The following is a 19,814-nucleotide window of genomic DNA, read 5'->3' on the forward strand; positions in this document are numbered from 1 at the left end:
CTTGAAAATGTATATGTGTACACAGCGCAGTCGGAAAGAATTCAAAACCCTTCCCGTTTCCACATTTTGTTACGTTACAGACAATTTTCTAAAATGTATTGAATAAAAACATATCTATCTACACACAATACCCCATAATGATAAAGCTATTTATTTTGCAAATGTATAAAAATAAGAACAGAAATACCTTATTTACATAAGTATTCAGACCCTTTGCTATTAGACTCGAAATTGAGCTCAGGTGCATCCTGTTTCCATTGATCATCCTTGAGATGTTTCTACAACTTGGAGTCCACCTGTGGTAAATTCAATTGATTGGACATGATTTGGAAAGGCACACATCTGTCTATATAAAAGGTCCCTCAGTTGACAGTGCATTTCAGAGCAAAAACCAAGTCACGAGGTTGAAGGAATTGTCCGTAGAGCTCCGAGACAGGATTGTGTTGAGGCACAGATCTGGGGAAGGGTACCACAAAATACATTTTGCAGCATTTAAGGTCCCCAAGAACACAGTGGCCTTCATCTTTCTTAAATGGAAGAAGATTGGAACCACCAAGACCCAACCATCCAAACTGAGCAATCGCGGGAGAACGGCCTTGGTCAGGGAGGTGACCAAGAACCCAATGGTCAGTCTGACATGGCTCCAGAGTTCCTCTGTGGAGATGGTTGTCCTTCTGGAAGAGTCTCCCATCTCTGCAGCACTCACCAATCAGGCCTTTATGGTAGAGTGGCCAGACGGAATCCACTCCTCATTAAAAAGGCACACGACAGCCTGCTTGGAGTTTGCCAAAAGGTACCTAAAGGACTCAGACCATGAGAAACAAGATTCTCTGGTCTGATGAAATCAAGAACAAACTAATTTGCCTGAATGCCAAGCGTCACGTCTGGAGGAAACCTGGCAACATCCCCACGGTGAAGCATGGTGGTAACAGCATCATGCTATGGGAATGTTTTTCAGGGGCAGGGACTGGGAGACTAGTTAGGATCGAGGGAAAGATGAACGGAGCAAAGCACAGAGGTCCTTGATGAAAACCTGCTCCAAACCACTCGGGACATCAGACTGGGGCGAAGGTTCACCTTCAAACAGGACAACGACCCTAAGCACACAGCCAAGACAACACAGGAGTGGCTTCGGGACAAGTCTCTGAATGTCCTCGAGTGTCCCAGCCAGAGCCCGAACTTAACCTGATCAAACATCTCTGAAGACACCTGAAAATAGCTGTGCAGCAACGCTCCCCATCCAACCTGACAGAGCTTGAGAGTATCTGCAGAGAAGAATGGGAGAAACCCCCCAAATACAGGTGTGCCAAGCTTGTAGCGTCATACCCAAGACTCGATGCTGTAATCGCTTCCAACGGTGCTTTAACAAAGTACTGAGTAAAGGGTCTGAATGAATACTTACGTAAATGTAATATTTCAGTTGAATATTTTTCATGAAATAGCAAATATTTCACCAAATCTGTTTTTCTTTTGTCATTATGGGGTATTGCGTGTAGATTGATGAGGGGGAAAAAAACTATTTAATTTCAGAATAAGGCTGTAATGTAACAAAATGTGGAAAAAGTTGAGGGGTCTGAATACTTTCCGAAGGCACTGTATGTATGTGTGTGTATACGAATATGTATATATGTATATATACACAGTACCAGTCAAAAGTTTGGACACCTACTCATTCAAGGGTTTTATTATTTTTTACTATTTTCTACAATGTAGAATAATAGTAAAGACATCAACATTACGGAATCACGGTGTTTCTTGGCCCAAGCCAGACTCTTCTTCTTATTGGTGTACTTTAGTAGTGGTTTCTTTGCAGCAATTCGACCATGAAGGCCTGATTCAAGCAGTCTCCTCTGAACAGTTGATGTTGAGATGTGTCTGTTTCTTGAACCCTGTGATACATTTATATGGGCTGCAATTTCTAAGGCTGGTAACTCTAATGAACTTATCCTCTGCAGTAGAAGTAAGTCTGAGTCTTCCTTTCCTGCGGCGGTCCTCATGAGAGCGCTTGATGGTTTTTGTGGCTACACTTGGAAGTTCTTGACATATTCCGGATTGACTGACCTTCATGTCTTAAAATAATGGACTGTCATTTCTCTTTTCTTGCCATAATATGTCTTTTACCAAATAGGGCTATCTTATGTATACCACCACTACCTTGTCACAACACAACTGATTGGCTCAAACACATTGAGCAAAGAAATTCCACTAATTTACTTTTAACAAGGCATACCTGTTAATTGAAATGCATTCCAGGTGACTACCTCATGAAGCTGGTTGAGAGAATGCCAAGAGTGTGCAAAGCTATCATCAAGGCAAAGGGTGGTTACATAAAATATATTCAGATTTTTTTTTTAACACTTCTTTGGTTACTACATGATTCCATGTGTTATTTCATAGTTTATGTCTTCACTATTATTCTACAATGTAGAAAATAGTAAAAAGAAAAGAAAAACCCCGGAATGAGTAGGTGTCCAAATTTTGACTGCTACTGATACTGCTACTGATTATATATATATATATATTAGTAAAAACAAATGTATTGTACGTGGTGCCTATATGTACATGTCTATCCCATTATGAGAGTGTATCGGAGGCAGTCATGTGATCTCGTGCATGAGCGTTAGATGAATGTCCAGAGCGTGTGTTCTGCACCACTAGATCCAGTCCGTGATGGGAACGCTAGCCGACAGGCCTCTCTGAAGACCCGGAATCTCGTGTCTATGTGCCAACATTCCCAGAAGGCCTCAGTATTCCAGACACCCCTCAACGTCCCGACAAAGGGACATCTAAAAAGGGACATCATTCTAGGTTCCTCAGTTCTTAAAGAGCAGCTGCTGCGATTTCATTTCTGTATTTTGATATGACAAGGAAGTATCAGTCGTACCAAACCTGACCACCTGGGGGTCCGACTAGACTTCATTCTAGTTGGGTGATATACAGTATATTCAGAATATCATCCACCCAGCCCTAAAAACACTTTCCCTCAGGCCTGCTGACTAAGTCCTCCGCGCGGGCAAAACAGTATCATTCTCTATGTCAAGGATAAAAGGACTGTTGGGAGCACCACTACTATGTGCATGAGCCACCCTCCCACTGACCGACAGGCCCGGATATAGACGTCACCACCATGCTTAACTAAAAAAGGCCCAGTGCTAAAAGACAGGCCCAGTGCAGCCGTTTTGATCTTGGAATGTTGACTGCACTGGGCCTTCAAAGCTAGGCCCAGTTCTCCAGGCAACCGGATCAGTGATAATGGCCTGTACCCAGCTTCTCTGTCCTGATAGGACGAGCCGAGACAGGCTGGGAAGGGGGAGATAGCAGTGGGAGGGAAAGGACACACCAAGGAGTTCCATTGCACAGCTGCTGATATCACTGGAAGTAAAACTTGACTCGACATCAGTCACATTAGCCATACGGGTGGGATTCTTCAGAGCGAGTTCAATTAACTGTACAACTTGCAGTGTTATGAACCTCATGTACAGAATGGTGTCCAATGTAACTGCCAACGCATGTCTATGGTTCCACAGGGAACCCATATGGATTCATTGTCTGTTTTATACATCGTTTCTGTGGGAGAGATGTGAGGCAGGCTCCAGGAAACAGGACTGCTTAAATCAGCAGAGTCCAGGGAGCACACGCAAACCACAGTTTCCTCAACCCCATGGCTGCATCTCATTTTGTGGCGTGTGTGTTTACCAGTGCAGCTGCGAGGTAGCCCATGCCGTTGTGTGTTAGCTGGTTGTTCCAGAGCACCAGAGTGACCAGGCCTTTCCTCTGTTCCTTCAGGCCTTCACATAGATAGGCCAGACCTGCACACCACACAGAGGGAGAGGTAGAGAGAGAGGTTAGGGGTAATGGCTGAGCGTGGGGTTAGTTTGTGATTCAAATGACATTTGTGGTTAGAGAATGCGGTTCTTCCGTTCTTTAAAACGTGTCCAGATGATTTGTTACAAGGAAACAAGAGACGGAGAGGCACTAATTTTGTACTTTGGACTGCAAGACGGAAAACTCAACACTGGTTTATGAGGTTGTCATGACGTGATAGAGAAGGTGAGAGAGAGAGCGAGATGATAGCAGTGAGCTGTATCCCTACCAGAGTCCAGTATGTGGTTGTTGCGGAGGTCCAGTATCTGGATGTTGCAGTTGAACTTGAGCAGGTTGCCCAGCTGTGCAGAGTCCTGCAGGCCGTTCAGCTTGTTATCAGCCAAGTACAGCTCCCGTAGGTTCATGTTCATCTTCAGAGCCGTGGCTGGAGAGAGGGAGAGATGAGAGGGAAGGAGAGGCAAATGAGTGAAGGATGAGGAAATGGAGGCAAAAACTTCTCGGTTAACACAGTGATGGCGCCCTGCCTCCCATCGTCCCGCAGCGTTACCCAGCAGCATCAGTGGTCGTCCAGAGAGCCCAGCGTTCTCTAGGTGCAGCACAGCAAGACTGCCGCTGATGCGGAGCGCCCGTGCCACAAACGGGGCAGAGTGATCCAGCAGGGGTGTGTTGCGGGCGTCCAGGTACTGCAGAGAGCTCGTCTGGGGGCAGAAAACACATGCAGTAATGTTTAAATCAAATTTCTAGTTAAATGTATTTTATAAATCCCTTTTCACATCCACAGTTGTCAAAGTGCTTTACAGATACCCAGCCTAAAACCACTTTATTTGTATGAATTGTGAGTGCAAAGAAAGGAGCCTCATTCTCTAGATCTCATACCCACGTCGTCATGAGTCACTGGCACATTCTTCTTACAATCAAAAAAAGGTAGAAAAGAAAAAACATGGTCTCCTCCGTGTAGACATACTAACCCATAACGGCAGACACATTCGGGAGGCCTGCAATCTGCAGCCCACGTACTGTCAGCTGTGGCTAATATGGACGGCAGGTAGTCTAACGGTTTGCGCATTGGGCCAGTAAACAAAAGGTTGCTGGTTCGACTCCCCGAGATGACATGGTGGGAAAAAAATGTCAATGTGCCCTCCAGGGGCGCTGGCCGTGACCCCGGCCGCGACCCCATTCTCCAAGGGTGTCTCAGAGAGAGTTGGGATATGCAAAAACAAAAAAAATAATTTCAAATTTGCACATAATACACATTTGTGAAATAGGACAATTATAAGTGCCCACCAAATGATTATATCTGAACACCTATGTGCTCACAAACAGACTTGTACAGAGGATGTCTTTGGAAAATATATTGGATAATCCTCCCAGCATCCCTGGGAATGGGAACACCCCCCCCCCCACCGGGATTAACTGTGACCTGACCTCTCTTCCATAATCCAGGAACTTCCCGTAATCTGTAATCGGAGCTCTGATAGTGATGACTCACGTCACAGCGCCAGTTAAGAGCATTACACCTTGCTGTCACTGGAAAGAGACATTATTCTCTAACAAATACGTGTTACGCCCAGCCTAGCGATGATGCATAGCCATATATCCAGACACACCTGTACACACAACCAGGAATGTATAGTACCCACTGCAAACGCAAAGGACGTCAAGCGGCTTGCTTCGAGAGTACTGCTTCCCCGTGATTTGGCTCAAAGAGGCCTCGGAACTCAGGACCTCTGCCTTGCAAACACATGACCTCCCTCCTGAAGCGTCTCTACCCGTCACGCTATTAAAAAAGGCCTTTTAACTGCGCAGGGGGCTGAGGACTGAGTTTCACATATCCCCATCTGCTACACAAACACACAAGCCAAAAAGCACACTTGTGTACGTACATTAAACCTCCTGCATGCCCGAGCGCCCGATTGCAGCCCCAGGGGGTGCTTCAGTGGAGACCGCAGGCATGTCTCATCCTCACACATACCCAGGGGAGATGTCTTTCTAAACCCACATGGGTTTAGTGTTAATGAAACAGGGGATAGGCTACGTTGAAAATCCAGTTGATCGAAATGCATTCAATACCCTAAACATGCTGCTGGATTCTACTCATTGTCCTTTAAAAAAACACCCATCACTTGCATATTATGATGGCTAAATACTGCACAATTTAAAAGTCTAAATATTGGACTATAAAATGGTGCCTTCCTGTACTATACTTATGCCATAAAATGTATTCTATTCTACTGAGCCATTTACTTTATGTTCCTATTTTATTTCTTCTCACCTTTGTTTGCATTGTCTAGAAGGAACCTGCAAGTAAGCACTTCATTGGACGATATCTACCACGTGTACATACGACTTAATAAAACTTGAAACATTTAGAAAATCCCTATCAATTAGTAGTGACAACAATCACGCATCACATCCACTATTTTGCCATTGATTCATCGCTCGACAACCCCCCCACCCCCCTGCCCAGAGGTCAAGACCTCTCACCTTTCTCATCATGTGGGCTGCGGCCTGCCAGCCGCGGGTGCCGATGTGCTTGTTGAAGGAAATGTTGAGGTGTGTGGCCGACTCATAATACTCAATCATGTCAAAGAGAGCGGACGCACCCTGGGAGGAAGAGAGGAGAGACAGAGGAGGATCAAATGTTAGGCCACACTTTACACTGATCTTAGTAGTTGGGATGTAAGGCAAGATCATGAAAGAGAAATATTCCCTACAAGTGTTGCCATACGTTCTAAATGGGAGGAAGGGCCGACAGTGTTGTGCACAACCTCCGCTACTATGGAAACGGCCAACCGCCTCAAGGGTGAGACCACTGGTTGGTTGGTGCGAGAGACGGACCAAAGGAAAATGGAGAAATAGGCCTATATGGTAGAAGCTGACACTACTACTCAGGCATCAACACTCCAAAAGGTCTGGGATTTTTACCCAGGAAACCTACACCCAGCATACTCATGAGCAGGCGATCATTGTGAGTAGAAGGGAATCTACACACACAGGCAGAGGCCCCATTTGCCTGAAACAGCAGAAATAGTCAAGTCATGAGCCCGGTGGGTAAGTATCTGGCTGGCTGCAGAATCTGCATGCCGACCTCAATCTAGGAATCAGCACATGACTGGGGCCAGGACAGCACAATCTGCACAGGGAACCTTTCCTCAACCCTCCAGAAATCATTAGAAACTGTGGAATCATTCATGCAAATAATACCGTGCCTTTGGAATTAATTCACGCAAATCAAACAAAACAGGGTCTTCGAATTAAATAAGTAGACAAAACAGTCGAGCTAAGACGATGTTACCTCAGGTTCTATCCGACCAGAACCACGACCGTCCAAAAGTAAAGAAACTGAACAAATAAGTCCTGACGGATGCCCCTGGCTGGTTGGTGTAGCTACAGTAAGTCACATTAACAGAGAGCCTGATGAAGAAGTGAGGCAGCTGGAAAAGGGTAACACAACCCACTTCAGAGAGACTGGGCTGATCCATGGCTCTGTCTCAACCACTGCCTCTCATTCACACACTCCTTCGCTCCCTTTCCCTCTGTCGCCCAGGTAGGGCCATCCACATCCAGGCCAGTGACAGCCAGCCCGAAAAACCCACTGTCCCCATCTAAACTCGACCGCGGTGGGGGGTGGGAGGAGAGACTCCGTGAGAGAGCCACTAAAAAAATGTCTTTAACGAGCGAGTGTGAGGGAGCTCAGCAAGTCAGTTCAGTGACATTTTCAGGGCAGTCAGTGAGTGTGGGGGGGGTGTATGTACCACGATGTATTTGTTTAGTACTGTCAGTGTATCTTTGCATGCATGAACATGCTTAGGGGGATAGCAAATGGGGGCATGCACCGTCCTCTCCGCGTGCAAGAATGTGCACTCACGTATAGGTCTACAGTATAGTCTGTGCAAGCATGGACAAAAAGTGTGTGCATTTACAGCACTTGACTGAGTAGCACATGGAGCCAAGCCTACAAAATGTGTGTTTGAGGAAATAAGAAGTGGTCAGAATAGGCAGCGTCGGTTTGTGTCCCTCTGGCCTACAGCATAGCTCCGGTTCTGACCGCCTGGTCTGTCTGCGTCTGACCACGTCTCAACCCAACCCCATCTAATGGTGTTTACATTCACAGAGCTCTTAGACTAATCGCGCGACCCTGGGAGACACTGCACATCCTGTCAGAGGAGAGCGGGACAGGAAACAGACAGGGGGAACGAGAGGACAGGGAAATAAGAGGGAAATAATGAGAGCGAGGAAAAGGAGTTGAAGAGAGGAAAGAGGGTAAAAAATATTTTAAAAAAATAAAGGAAGATGGGAGGGGAAAACCAGGAAGGGAGAAGAGGGGGAAGGAGAGTGAGAGAGGTGGATAAACGTACATCTTCATCCAGGTTGGTCTGCTCCAGGTCCACCACTTTAAACTGGACCCGCTTGAACACCTCCTCCAAGGACTCACACGCCTTATAGTCCAGCTTCTCACCTGGAGGGACACAAGCGGTCACGCCTTGAAGACAGACCTGTGTGCGCGCGTCTGTTGTACGCGGTGCGTGTGTATTCAGTATACACTTACCTTTAAGGTCCAAGCATTCATTTCGATGAGTTAGGTCTTTCAGCTCCTAAGAAAACGCAGGGAAACAGAACAACCCTCAGTAAGACACACAAAGCCAATCACTCAGAGAGACAACACAGTAGGACAATGTCACCATAGAGACAGACTGACTTTCATCACATAAAATGGGGACCAATATGAACCCACGTAAATGGAAAAAAAACAACTCCTGTGTACACAGACCTAAACCGTTGATACAAAGAACAGGTCGGCAGGACACGATTGCTCAATGGGGATTAAAGTGTGTGTGTGTGTGTGCGCCCGCTCTTGCGTCAGCAGAGTACAACATCAAGCCAAGACCTGCCTGAACAGACAGGAAAACAGCAGACAAAGCATTTCTTCTCTTATCTGAACCAGTGTCATAGTAGGATGGCCAATAATAATATCCAGCATTTTATCTGTTGAACGTCCCAGATCCCTACATAGGTAAAGGTTGACTCTTCCCGTTCAAACTCAGTGTGTCTGTGTTGTTACACACACACACACACGGCAGCCATTTTGTGCCAATAAGATGCACGAAATCAAAGGGAAATAGTGCCATCTAAAATGTAGCAGGTCCATGAAACCTGAGCTGGACACATTGTGATTACAGTGTGTTAGAGAGGCCTGTGGCAGGTATTGCCCTCAATCACATCTCTATATGACCCACAAGTCTGTTTACGTGACGCAAGTGTCCTCACTCCACAGCAACCAATTCTATTCTGCACAGTTAGTGTCATAACGCCGCTGCATTCAAAGGGGGGGGCTATTCCAATCCACCCTTCCCCAGCCCACCTCCAACCCCGTCGCCCTCCCTACCACCCCCCCAGCAAATCCCACTGCACTACACGGTGAACATGAACTCAATAACCTCACCTCCCCCACCGGCTGCTTGTCAGATAGTCACCACTGATAACAGTAGCTAAACAGACCTATCTCCTCATATTAAAAGCAAAGTACACCGAAGTGTATTTTCAGGGTATGTGATCTACACAACCAAGAGCAACATTAGGGCCATCCGTTCGTAGGTTACGGTCCATACTTAAAAATTGCAGATGAGAAATACAGCGAAGTCTGTCCAAGATCAGCAGCGATAGATAGCTGCTAGGACCTGAATACAGCCCAGCCATACAGACAGTGTGAGAAACTACAGACAGCAGAAAAACAATGGAAAACAGACCAAAGTAAATAGTCCCCTGGCCCTATAGCCTTCAGGTGGTTTTGACTGTCTGCAGGCGATACTGACAGACACTTCAGCCCAGACAAACACACCCTTCTGGAGAAAATTAAAAAGTCATTGTACTTTAAACTACAGCTGGTTTAGTCACTTGCCATGAAGAATACACAGCCATTAGCACAATATACCATGTTACCAGAAGCCTACAGCAGATGCATGTGAATGTGACAGTGTGAGAGGACCTATTCAGGTATGTGAGAGTGCGTGTGAGCAGCACACAGTGAAGACGCGTAAGACCCACTGAGGTACTGCATAGTGTGTGTGTGTCACCCATTCAGGTACAGATACATTCATCTGAGTGAGCGACTTTCTGGGGCTGATGGTGTGTGACCCTCCGTGGCGTTCTTGGATTGGCAGGTCCTCCACTCTTCTACCTGGCGTGATTATGTGTGTGTGCGCATGTGTGTCTCTCTGAGAGGGGCGAGCGAGAAACTACGTAAAGGGAACACGATACGGCACTGCACAGGCCTCCACAATAGGACTGTGTGGCCGCAGGTATGTCTGCCCCTGAATAATGAGTAGTCCTATACACCTGAATGAGTCACGAGCACGCCAAAGTGAACATTTGTGGCCTTATGAGTGTGCGTATTCTTGAGCGTGTGTGCACATGTGCGTACACATCTATGGTTGTGCGTGTGTGACAGAGGGGAGATTGAATGTCCTCGTGCCGACGGGGAGCAGCGGAGACAGAAATGTGACACAGTGCTGCCAAGCGTCTAAGCCCAGGGGCTCTGGTTGGGGCTACTGAGGCTCAGGTATTCCACACACAGACGCTGAATAGGCTAGAGCCCCTTAAAACACACACACTTAATGTAGGTAACCTGTAGGCCCCTGGCAGGACACCACGTGCACAGTACACACTAAATAAAGTGTATTTAAAAAAGGGGGGAAAAAACTAAACACATCTTTCTTGGCAGCCATTTTTTTGGGGGACGGGTATGTTTATACAGCCGTTTCTTTCAAGGATGACTAAGCAGAAAAACCGGGCCGTGGATCAGAGCAGACCAGCAGCCAACACACTGACGACGGTGTATTCACTGGCTGTTAACCCCACAGTGGAAAGTTACCCGGGCTTTATTTAAGGCACGAGCAGAAGGCCAGCTTAGCACAGTGATGAGTCTTTCCACAAGTGTGCGCAATGTCACCCTCTCTCTCACCAATGACTAAACGCCGCCTGAGTGGGGTGACGGGAGATTCCCTGAGCCTCCGTCACACACACACAAGAGAGAGAGAGGAGGCAGATTGAGCAAGGTTTTTCTTGCGAGGAATGCGCGAGGTAGAGAGGTGCAGGAGGGGTAGACAGGCGACAGACAATACAAGGGGTTGAGAGAGAAGGAAAGGGAGGCAATTCTTCCACCGAGAACATGTGTGTTTGCACAGTACGTGTGTGTGTGTGTGTGTGTGTGGGCAGTGCGAACCGCAAACATCCAACAGTGATAAAGGCTTGTCAGTAAGCATTTCGCAGTAAGGTCTACACCTGCTGTATTCGGCGCATGTGACAAATACGACAACACTTGATCACGTGTAGCTGCACTCGCCATCCCACTGCCGGGCCCCTTCTGTCACTCACCCTCTGACTCTTCCCTATGAGCTCATCCTCACACAACTGCGGATTTAAACCGCCATCCCACACGCACACACCCTGACGCCCATTGTCTTCCTAAGACGAGACACACAACAGAGAAAAACAAACCTGCTCAGGAGACTTCAGGAAGCTACAGAGGGTATTTAAAAAATAAAAAAAACATGCCCATAGTTCTGTATGCAAGCAACAGGGTGTGTATTGACCACCAACAGAAGGCTATTGACCACCGACAGAATGTTAACAGTAGGCTGCTTTAGCTTGTGTGTGTGTGTTTGTTTGTACTGTGCAAGGGTGTGTGTTTGAGAATGTCTGTGTGCATGTGTGAGTGTATGTGTGAGTGTGTTAAGTGAAGGTGGATGGGCGGAAAGAGTTCTGGGGTGGGTCTTGAAGAGTAAATATATATTTTAAAAAATATAAATAAATTGAACCTTTATTTAACCAAGCACTTCCGCAAACACTCAAACTTTCCAATGACACGGCACAGCAGACGGAGACATGCTGGAGTGTGTGGTCGCTGGACAGGAAACCGTGGCAACTTACAGTAGGAGTCACACACACACACCCTCTCTTATGCTACTTATGGCTGTGCCTCGGTCTGGCTCTTCATTTCCATCTGTGATTGCATTTTTGTCCATTTTCTCTCTCGTTCTTCACAAGCAAACATCATGGTATCAATGCGGCATTGGTCGACCTCTCACGCGAACGGAAAGGAAGGAAGACTACTGGACAGTAGAACGACAGCGATAAGCCCAGTACAAACAGCCATGAGCCCTCCCCTTGTTCTGCCCAGACACTTGAGGTGAAAAAGGCCTTTCACGGGTTTCTCCATTCATTCCTGTTGCCAAGACAAAGTGTCTACATAACAGGCTTTCAACTGAAAGAAAAACAAACAATGCCCACTCTTGCATTAACACGTTAATGTGTGGACACACACACACGGCACCGGTATTTAAAAAAAGAAAACAGAGTCGAGGCATTCCCTATCAGACACCAGGAGCTACTTTTTTTATTAGGGATTAGAGCACAAGACCGAGCAAACGGAAAACAACAAACATCAACCAACCAGACAGACACAGCACATAAATCCCCCTGCTGCTGTCAGCAAAGCCCATCTAGCTCCATGACAATCCCCACAGTGGGTGTGAGTGAGCTGCCCCAGCAGGGTGGTTTGAGGTCAGGTGGTGTTTAATTGGGTGCCAGGGTGAGAGAGGGTTCCACTGGTACCAGATTTTGATGAGGTCGTGATGGTGTTGGGGATTTAAAAGTCCAGATACAGGCTTAATCCAGCTCCACGATAAGACTAAAAGCTAAGAAAGCCTGAATTAAGTCTAGTGTTTCAGTGCTGTTATTAGTGGCATGGAGAATGTGTGAGAGAGAGAGAGAGAGAGAGAGAGAGTGAGTTGAGTTGAGTGAGTGAGTGAGTGTGTGTTACTGTGGATCCACAAACTATTAAAAGCCTACACTTTGTTCGGGCTAACCTGAGTGGGTTTCTTCTTTGGATATGAGCTCTATATCTGTGTGTGTGTGTAAGTGTATTTCATTCAAGTTTACCTGCATCTGTTTAAGCACTTTGGGGATGGGTTTACAGTTGAGTTTCACGCAGGCCTGTCTGTAGGCAGAGAGAATCTCATCCACCGTCACATTCTGGGCTGAAAAACAAGAGAGAGTTAGACCAACAAGGTGACAACATGATTACACACACACACACACGTCGATACTCAAAAGGTGGCCTGTTGACGACATCAGTTTGCGTCACAGACATTATAGCACAGTACGATTGACAACATGGTGACATAACATTCTCACATTTACCTGGCTACCTTCTCACCTCTATATATATATATTTTTTTTAAACACATGCAACTGGCGAGTGAAAATCTGTCAAAAACGTTCAGCGATATCACACATTAAAAAACATCTCCCTTGGTGGCTGAGTGAGTCATACACAAGGAGAGCATGTGGTATTTTGAGACACAGTAAGTATATGGGATTTGCAATCTGCTTAGCTAATGGACAGGAAACGAAGCCAACCGGATCCCCTCGCTATAAATGGCTGGTGAGTATTCAGACTGCATCTGGCTCATCAGTGGAGAGAGGGGCACACCGTGGAGACCCTCCGAGGTGCCTCTGTACTGCAGCTTTCTACAGAGTCCAGCGCACGTGTGAGAGACCCACTGCCATCCTAAACACTCGCTCTCAGGACTCACTGCTCAGACGACTGAGGTGCAGATTCAGCCCCGTTGTTTCAGCTCAGATAGACTAATGAGAGATGCGCAGACAAAGAGACAGGTGTGTGTGTCTCAAGTGTATGCATATGCTACGAGTCTGTGTGCGCAAACAAGACATAAAGGTCTGATATTTTGTCCTGCCATCAGCAATTTGGCTACTTACGCTAAGGTGAGACAAAATGTCCCCTCTCTTGCCTTCCTCCCGCTCTCCTTCCCCACCCTTCATCTGAATCCCGCATTGTCATTCTAGTCCCGCTCCCGAGTGGCAGGATGATCATCCTCTTAGCCTAGGTGCCAGTCTGTTTCTGCTCTCCTGCCAACTCCTAATGGAATTGTCATGTTCAGCTTGCCAATGACAATGGATCATGCAAAAGCACAAACAGATCTGGGACCAGGATAAGGATTGTTGAAGATGGTGAACGTTGAAGAAAGAAATTCAATGCACAGAGACTCTGTGTGTGGTTCGACTCCATACAGTATGGTTCAACCATAGACATTCAGGGCGGTGCCGTGGTATTTTTGTAGCTTGGGATCTTCACCCAATCAAAGCCCTCTGAAATGCATCCACAACACACAGATAACCCTTTGTCCTTAGTGGCTTTGAAGAAACCTGAGGATTTTATCAGTCATTCTAACCCCTCCATGGTCAAGTGACAATCGAACAACAGCAATGAGTCTCCAGGGGACATCCCACAGTTAGGCTTACTGTGTCTACAAGCGTGTGTATGTTAAAGAGACCGAGAGAGCACGGATGTGTGCAAACATGTTATTCGGCGTGTCTCCATATTCTCCAAATCACAGCCCAAATAACTCATGACCAGGGAGCACCATCAACGCTGTGTGTTACAGAGATAGAAACACAGGCACTGGGGTAAGTGTGCATGTGTGTGTATATATACACACACACACACACACACACACACACACACACGAAGTCGGAAGTTTACATACACTTCAGCCAAATACATTTAAACTCAGTTTCACAATTCCTGACATTTAATCCTTGTAAAAATGTCCTGTCTTAGGATCGCCACTATATTTTAAGAATGTGAAATGTCAGAATAATAGTAGAGAGAATTATTTATTTTCACTTTTATTTCTTTCATCACATTCCCACTGGGTCAGAAGTTTACATACACTCAATTAGTATTTGGTAGCATTGCCTTTAAATTGTTTAACTTGGGTCAAACGTTTCAGGTAGCCTTCCACAAGCTTCCCACAATAAGTTGGGTGCATTTTGGCCCATTCCTCCTGACAGAGCTGGTGTAACTGAGTCAGGTTTGTAGGCCTCCTTGCTGTTGTTCTGGAATTGATTTGCACTTTTCGCACCAAAGTACATTCATCTCTAGCAGACAGAACGCATCTGAACGATATGACGGCTACATGGTGCCATGGTGTTTATACTGGATTACTATTATTTGTACAGATGAACATGGTACCTTCCGGCATTTGGAAATTGCTCCCAAGGATGAACCAGACTTCTGGAAGTCTACAATATTTTTTTCTGGGGTCTTGGCTGATTTATTTTTATTTTCCCATGATGTTAAGCAAAGAGGCACTGAGTTTGAAGGTACACCTTGAAATACATCCACAGGTACACCTCCAATTGACTCAAATTATGTCAATTAGCCTATCAAAAGCTTCTAAAGCCATGACAATTTTCTGGAATTTTCCAAGCTGTTTAAAGGCAGTCAACTTAGTGTATGTAAACTTCTGACCCACTGGAAATGTGATACAGTGAATTATAAGTGAAATAATATGTAAACAATTGTTGGAAAAATGACTTGTGTCATGCACAAAGTAGATGTCCGAACCGACTTTCCACAAATTTCTTGTTAACAAACTGTAGTTTTGGCGTGGTTGAAAAACGAGTTAATGACCAACTTAAGTGTAAGTAAACGTCCGACTTCAACTACGTGTGTGTGCACGTTTCTCGACACCTAGTAGTGCAGTTGTTAAGCTTTCCCTCGAACGCATGCATTCAAAACAGATAGTCTATTTCAGATAGAAGCAGAACTAAAGCTCTCCTGCAGGCCAGACAGGCCCAACCAGTGATCAGCATCATGAGGCTCTGCTCTGCCTGCCATCAGACGCAGACTGAATGAACAACAGCCTGGCAGGCTGCTCTAAAAGGGCCCTGGAAAGCACACAGACGGAGCCAGAGCTGCGCTGCTTATGCAACACACCTACCACTCACTCACACACTGAGAAAAAGGCTCAGGGCATCAACTGTTAGGCCCAGGCTGTACTATATCAGGACTGATCTGGATACGGCGGAGCAGATGACAGAGGGATAAGGCTTTAAAAAGCAGTCAAAAGAAAACGCGTCTGAAAAGAGGGTGAGTGAGTGTGTGTGCGTTGTGTGTGTGACAGAGCGAGAAAGAAAGAGTGTAGGCTACGTGCGTGTGCTTGCCTTGTCTACCTCTGTGTGTGTGTGTGTGTGTACACACCTGTTGATCCAAGAGGGGCTGTATTGTATTAGAATCACCTGGCTGGACATCAAGGGCAGGCAGCAACCCAATAAAGCAGTCTCAATAGTCACCCGTCTCCAAAACACAATACAGTGTCTCTTATGAGATCTCCTCAAACTGACGGAGATCGAGCATCTCCCTTCAAAAACAAATATCCAGAAGCAGATTGTGAAATCACCTTCACCATCCCTCTCCCTCACATTAAGACCATTCCTTAAACAGAACACACCCAAAACACTCAACTTCACCATAGAACATATCGCTTGCTTTCCTTCTACAAAGTGTAGCCTCCTTGAGTCTCCCCCTCCCCCAACATTGTTACAGCAGATTCAAATACATATCACACATCCTCCAAATGGTCAGGACAGTGAACATTTTCATGTAGACTTAATACTGCTACCTGCTTTTTTAATGTTCAATTGTTAACCCCAATTACACCCTGCACACAAACCCTTTCAGTTCTACCTGTGGCTCCTGTTGCAACAGCCCTGAGGCTCATGTCAGCTCCTGTCAACACTCTGTGTGTGTGCGTGTGTCTGTGTGTGCGTGTGTGTGTGCATGCTTAGGTGTACAACGTGTCCTTGGGAAAGCATTAGGCCTAGCTTGCAGGGTTGTCGTCGAGCAGGAGTGAGTGTACACTCTTTCCAGGGGGGGGAAAGAGAGACGTGAGTCGCAGGAAGGTAGCACATTCCAACAGTCCAGAGGTGGAGAAACTCCCCTGGTTCTCAGAGCACGCCTCACACACATCATCACTTCGTTACCTATTCTCAGTCCTCTAGAAAACTAGTTCTCAGCAAGTAAGGCACTGGAGTAGGAGTGGGAGAGTGTGTTCTGTTGAGAAGCCAGGGCCACACTGTGTACCACACAGCTTCCCTGGCCGGAAACAGCTCAAGGTAAATAGCAGCAGGTAAAGATGTGCTATAAAAGCTACAGGGTCATAAAGTCTGGGCTGCTCCCATCCCCCAGTAATCTGAGAGTTTTACTGCAAACAGCATGGAGCACTAATTCACCTTTAAGCAGCACAATAGGGTTGGTTGATGCCTGGAATGACACGTCACCCCATCGACCTGTCCAAACATCATTGATATACAATTGTATCGTCAATTTTTTTTCCCCTACCCAGGGCGGGGGGGGTAGATCGTCCTTGCCTAGCAACGCAGTAAACAATCTGTAATGCAGCCTGCCACTCAAACCACCGATTAAAGTCTAAATAATTAGACTACAATGTGGAAATCGTCTATCCAATATTGTATTTTCTTGTGGGCAAATAAATTAATAAACCAATCATATGGTGATATGTGGTAACGATAACTTTGAACGATGATTTGGTACCAAACGTTGTAAGCCGACAGTGTGATATGAGACCCTTTCAGTGGTGATTAAGAACAATTTCAACTGAGATCGAGCGTGCATGTCGACCACAGAAGACGTAACTGGGCAGTCTCTTGGGAGAGCTAAGCAAAGTTACACTAAAATGGAATCGGAGGAGATGATGACCCACTGGCAGGGTAGTGAGGGAATGAGGGTCGCTCTCCGCTCTTGGCCAGCATCGCCCTCAAATACCATACACATCTGTGGAAAAAGCATTCCGTCTGAACTTGTTTTCAGTAGACCTCACAGCAGGTAATATTGTTACCCCACTCCGCAGTCTATTAAAGACAGAAAAGGGTGAACATTCTTGTGGTCCGTGCCAGAAACTTTAGGTAGGTTAATATAAAATGACAAGAAAAACAGTCCAAATGGTTCTTTAGTGCACTTTCGGTTTCATTTTCAAAGCCTCTATTCACAGATGCGTCTTATTCAAAATAAATGTAGCCAGGCTAGAATATTCTGTTGTGTCTTAACCAAATAAATTAGTGAAAATAAGTTTGTCATACATATTTTGTTAACTTTATTTTTATTTTTAATTTTTATAGGCAACATTTATTTTTTGTTCCCATAAGCGCTGCTGTGAGAGCTTATGTAATGCCGGTTGCATAATTGAAGGATATGAATAAAACACTTCCACAATAAATCCACATCTGTTTAACTTGTACAAGTAACGTTAACTGCACATTTTATTGACATTAGTCTAGTCTTATAATTCTGGCTGTTTGGTTTGCAAGGATTTTCCTAAAACATTGGTCAGGTGGAGGCCAGAAACTTGTCACGTTTGTTTAAACTTCCATTTGATTTTTCTATCTTGCAATTGTTCAGCCCCAGAGACTGACTGTACAGGTTCTCTCATATCTTTTGTTCTCTCATTATTACCATATCATGTTTTTATTTGGCCTATTCACAAACACAACTTTCTGAGATATAAAACTCTGTTACGGTCGTCCAAATTCATTTGAATGTTGATCATGAAAGACATGCTTCGACCAACAAGTCAACATTCAAATAAAATGGCGACAACAAGGGAAAATGCATCTTTTGGCACTCTCCGCTGTCTAAAATATATATTGTAGGCCTACTTATTGCATTAATAGTAGACTAAGTCTACCTACATATTTATTGAAAAATAAATAGGTAGGCCATTTGGCATGTCGCCCAGCTGTGAGCTGCCCTGTTGTGCGCTGCCTGCGCCCAACTCTGGCAATGCCAGTCTAGTTTAAATAGGTTAAACAATCATGTGTAAAAATTGTTTTTATTTTTTTAAATGATATGTTCTAACATCACCACTAGATGATGTTGGAACATTGCTGCGGGGACTTGCTTCCATTCATTGCAGTCAACGATGTCTGTCAAACACAGTTGATTTCCAATTAGATGGTAATATCGTCCAATCCTACAACACAAACCCGACTGTATGGAGAGAGTGGGGGTGAGCTGTATTGCACAATTCCTGGAGCTAAACAAGACTTCTAAAACCAACATACAGCTTGAAAGGGAGATGCTGTCTGTCTGAGCTCTGAGGACAAGCCAAACTGTGCCAAATACACCATTTTACCCCTCCTTAAAGACAAAAAAAATGTGCAGGCAGCAGGCACAACCCAAACAGGATTACCTATAGCCGGCATTAATAACCTGTTTGCACAAAGGCCATTAAAAAAAAATACCTGTGGGATTTGTTGGCGCTGTTGTGAAAGATAAATTATTTGTCAAAAAAAAGTAGGACATTTGCGTTCTTATTCATTATTCTTCTTTGTTACGCAGTTAGGCTTATTTAAATGTATGCCATCAGGAATAATGTAGCCTATAATGTTCACCACAAATGCAGGTATTTGAGCCATTGAACCATATTTTATGAGCTCAAGCTAACGTTGTTCATCAACAGACGGCCCCTGATTGGGATACATGTTTTAAAAAATGACAGAATTCACCTCGGTGGTGAGGTGGCCAGGCAAGGCGTGAACAAAAGATATGAGAGAACCTGTACAGTCAGTCTCTGGGGCTGCTATGCGATTACAACACTAATGTAGGTATTGGCCAGCCTTCATAAAACCGTCAAGTTTTGCTGCCAAACCTCTCCCAGCTCGTGAGCTTAGCTTGCTGATTCTAATCAATAGGCCTACAACATGTAAATTAACACGAGAAAGGCCTTGAGGGACCCCTTCAAGCCATTTGACATATTTTGGACGTCAACATTCAAAACAGTCAAAATAATTTCATATATGCTATTGCAAAAATAATAATTTGGTTGTGTTTATGAAGCTCGTGTTATGAATTTGGATTAAAACGGATGTATTTTTTATCTACATGAAAAAAACTAAAAATGGAAGAATAATCTTGAAAAAACAAAAAACACTAACACACTACATGACCAAAAGTAAGTGGACATCTGCTCGTCGAACATCTCATTTCAACATCATGGGTATTAACAAGGAGCTGCCCCCCCCCCCTTACTGCTATAAGTGCCTCTACTCTTCTGGGAAGGCTTTCCACTAGATGTTGGAACATTGCTGCAAGGACTTGCTTCCAT

General features: G+C 45.2%; 1 protein-coding gene across 3 annotated transcripts in view; it reads right to left on the reverse strand.

Moving 5' to 3' along the window:
• The window catches only part of LOC112244683 (protein phosphatase 1 regulatory subunit 37), a 54,348-nt gene that overhangs the window by 7,568 nt on the left and 26,966 nt on the right, over positions 1 to 19,814 (reverse strand). For all 3 annotated transcript variants that reach the window (XM_024412414.2, XM_024412415.2, XM_024412413.2), the window contains 7 exons: positions 12,766 to 12,863; positions 8,375 to 8,420; positions 8,184 to 8,284; positions 6,310 to 6,429; positions 4,373 to 4,523; positions 4,094 to 4,249; positions 3,697 to 3,809 (listed from right to left, as the gene is read on the reverse strand). In XM_024412414.2, the coding sequence (XP_024268182.1) occupies positions 3,697 to 3,809; positions 4,094 to 4,249; positions 4,373 to 4,523; positions 6,310 to 6,429; positions 8,184 to 8,284; positions 8,375 to 8,420; positions 12,766 to 12,863 (785 nt within the window). The remainder of the gene's footprint in view (positions 1 to 3,696; positions 3,810 to 4,093; positions 4,250 to 4,372; positions 4,524 to 6,309; positions 6,430 to 8,183; positions 8,285 to 8,374; positions 8,421 to 12,765; positions 12,864 to 19,814) is intronic.

This window comes from Oncorhynchus tshawytscha, linkage group LG13 (genome assembly GCF_018296145.1).
Source record: "Oncorhynchus tshawytscha isolate Ot180627B linkage group LG13, Otsh_v2.0, whole genome shotgun sequence".
NCBI lineage: Eukaryota > Metazoa > Chordata > Actinopteri > Salmoniformes > Salmonidae > Oncorhynchus > Oncorhynchus tshawytscha.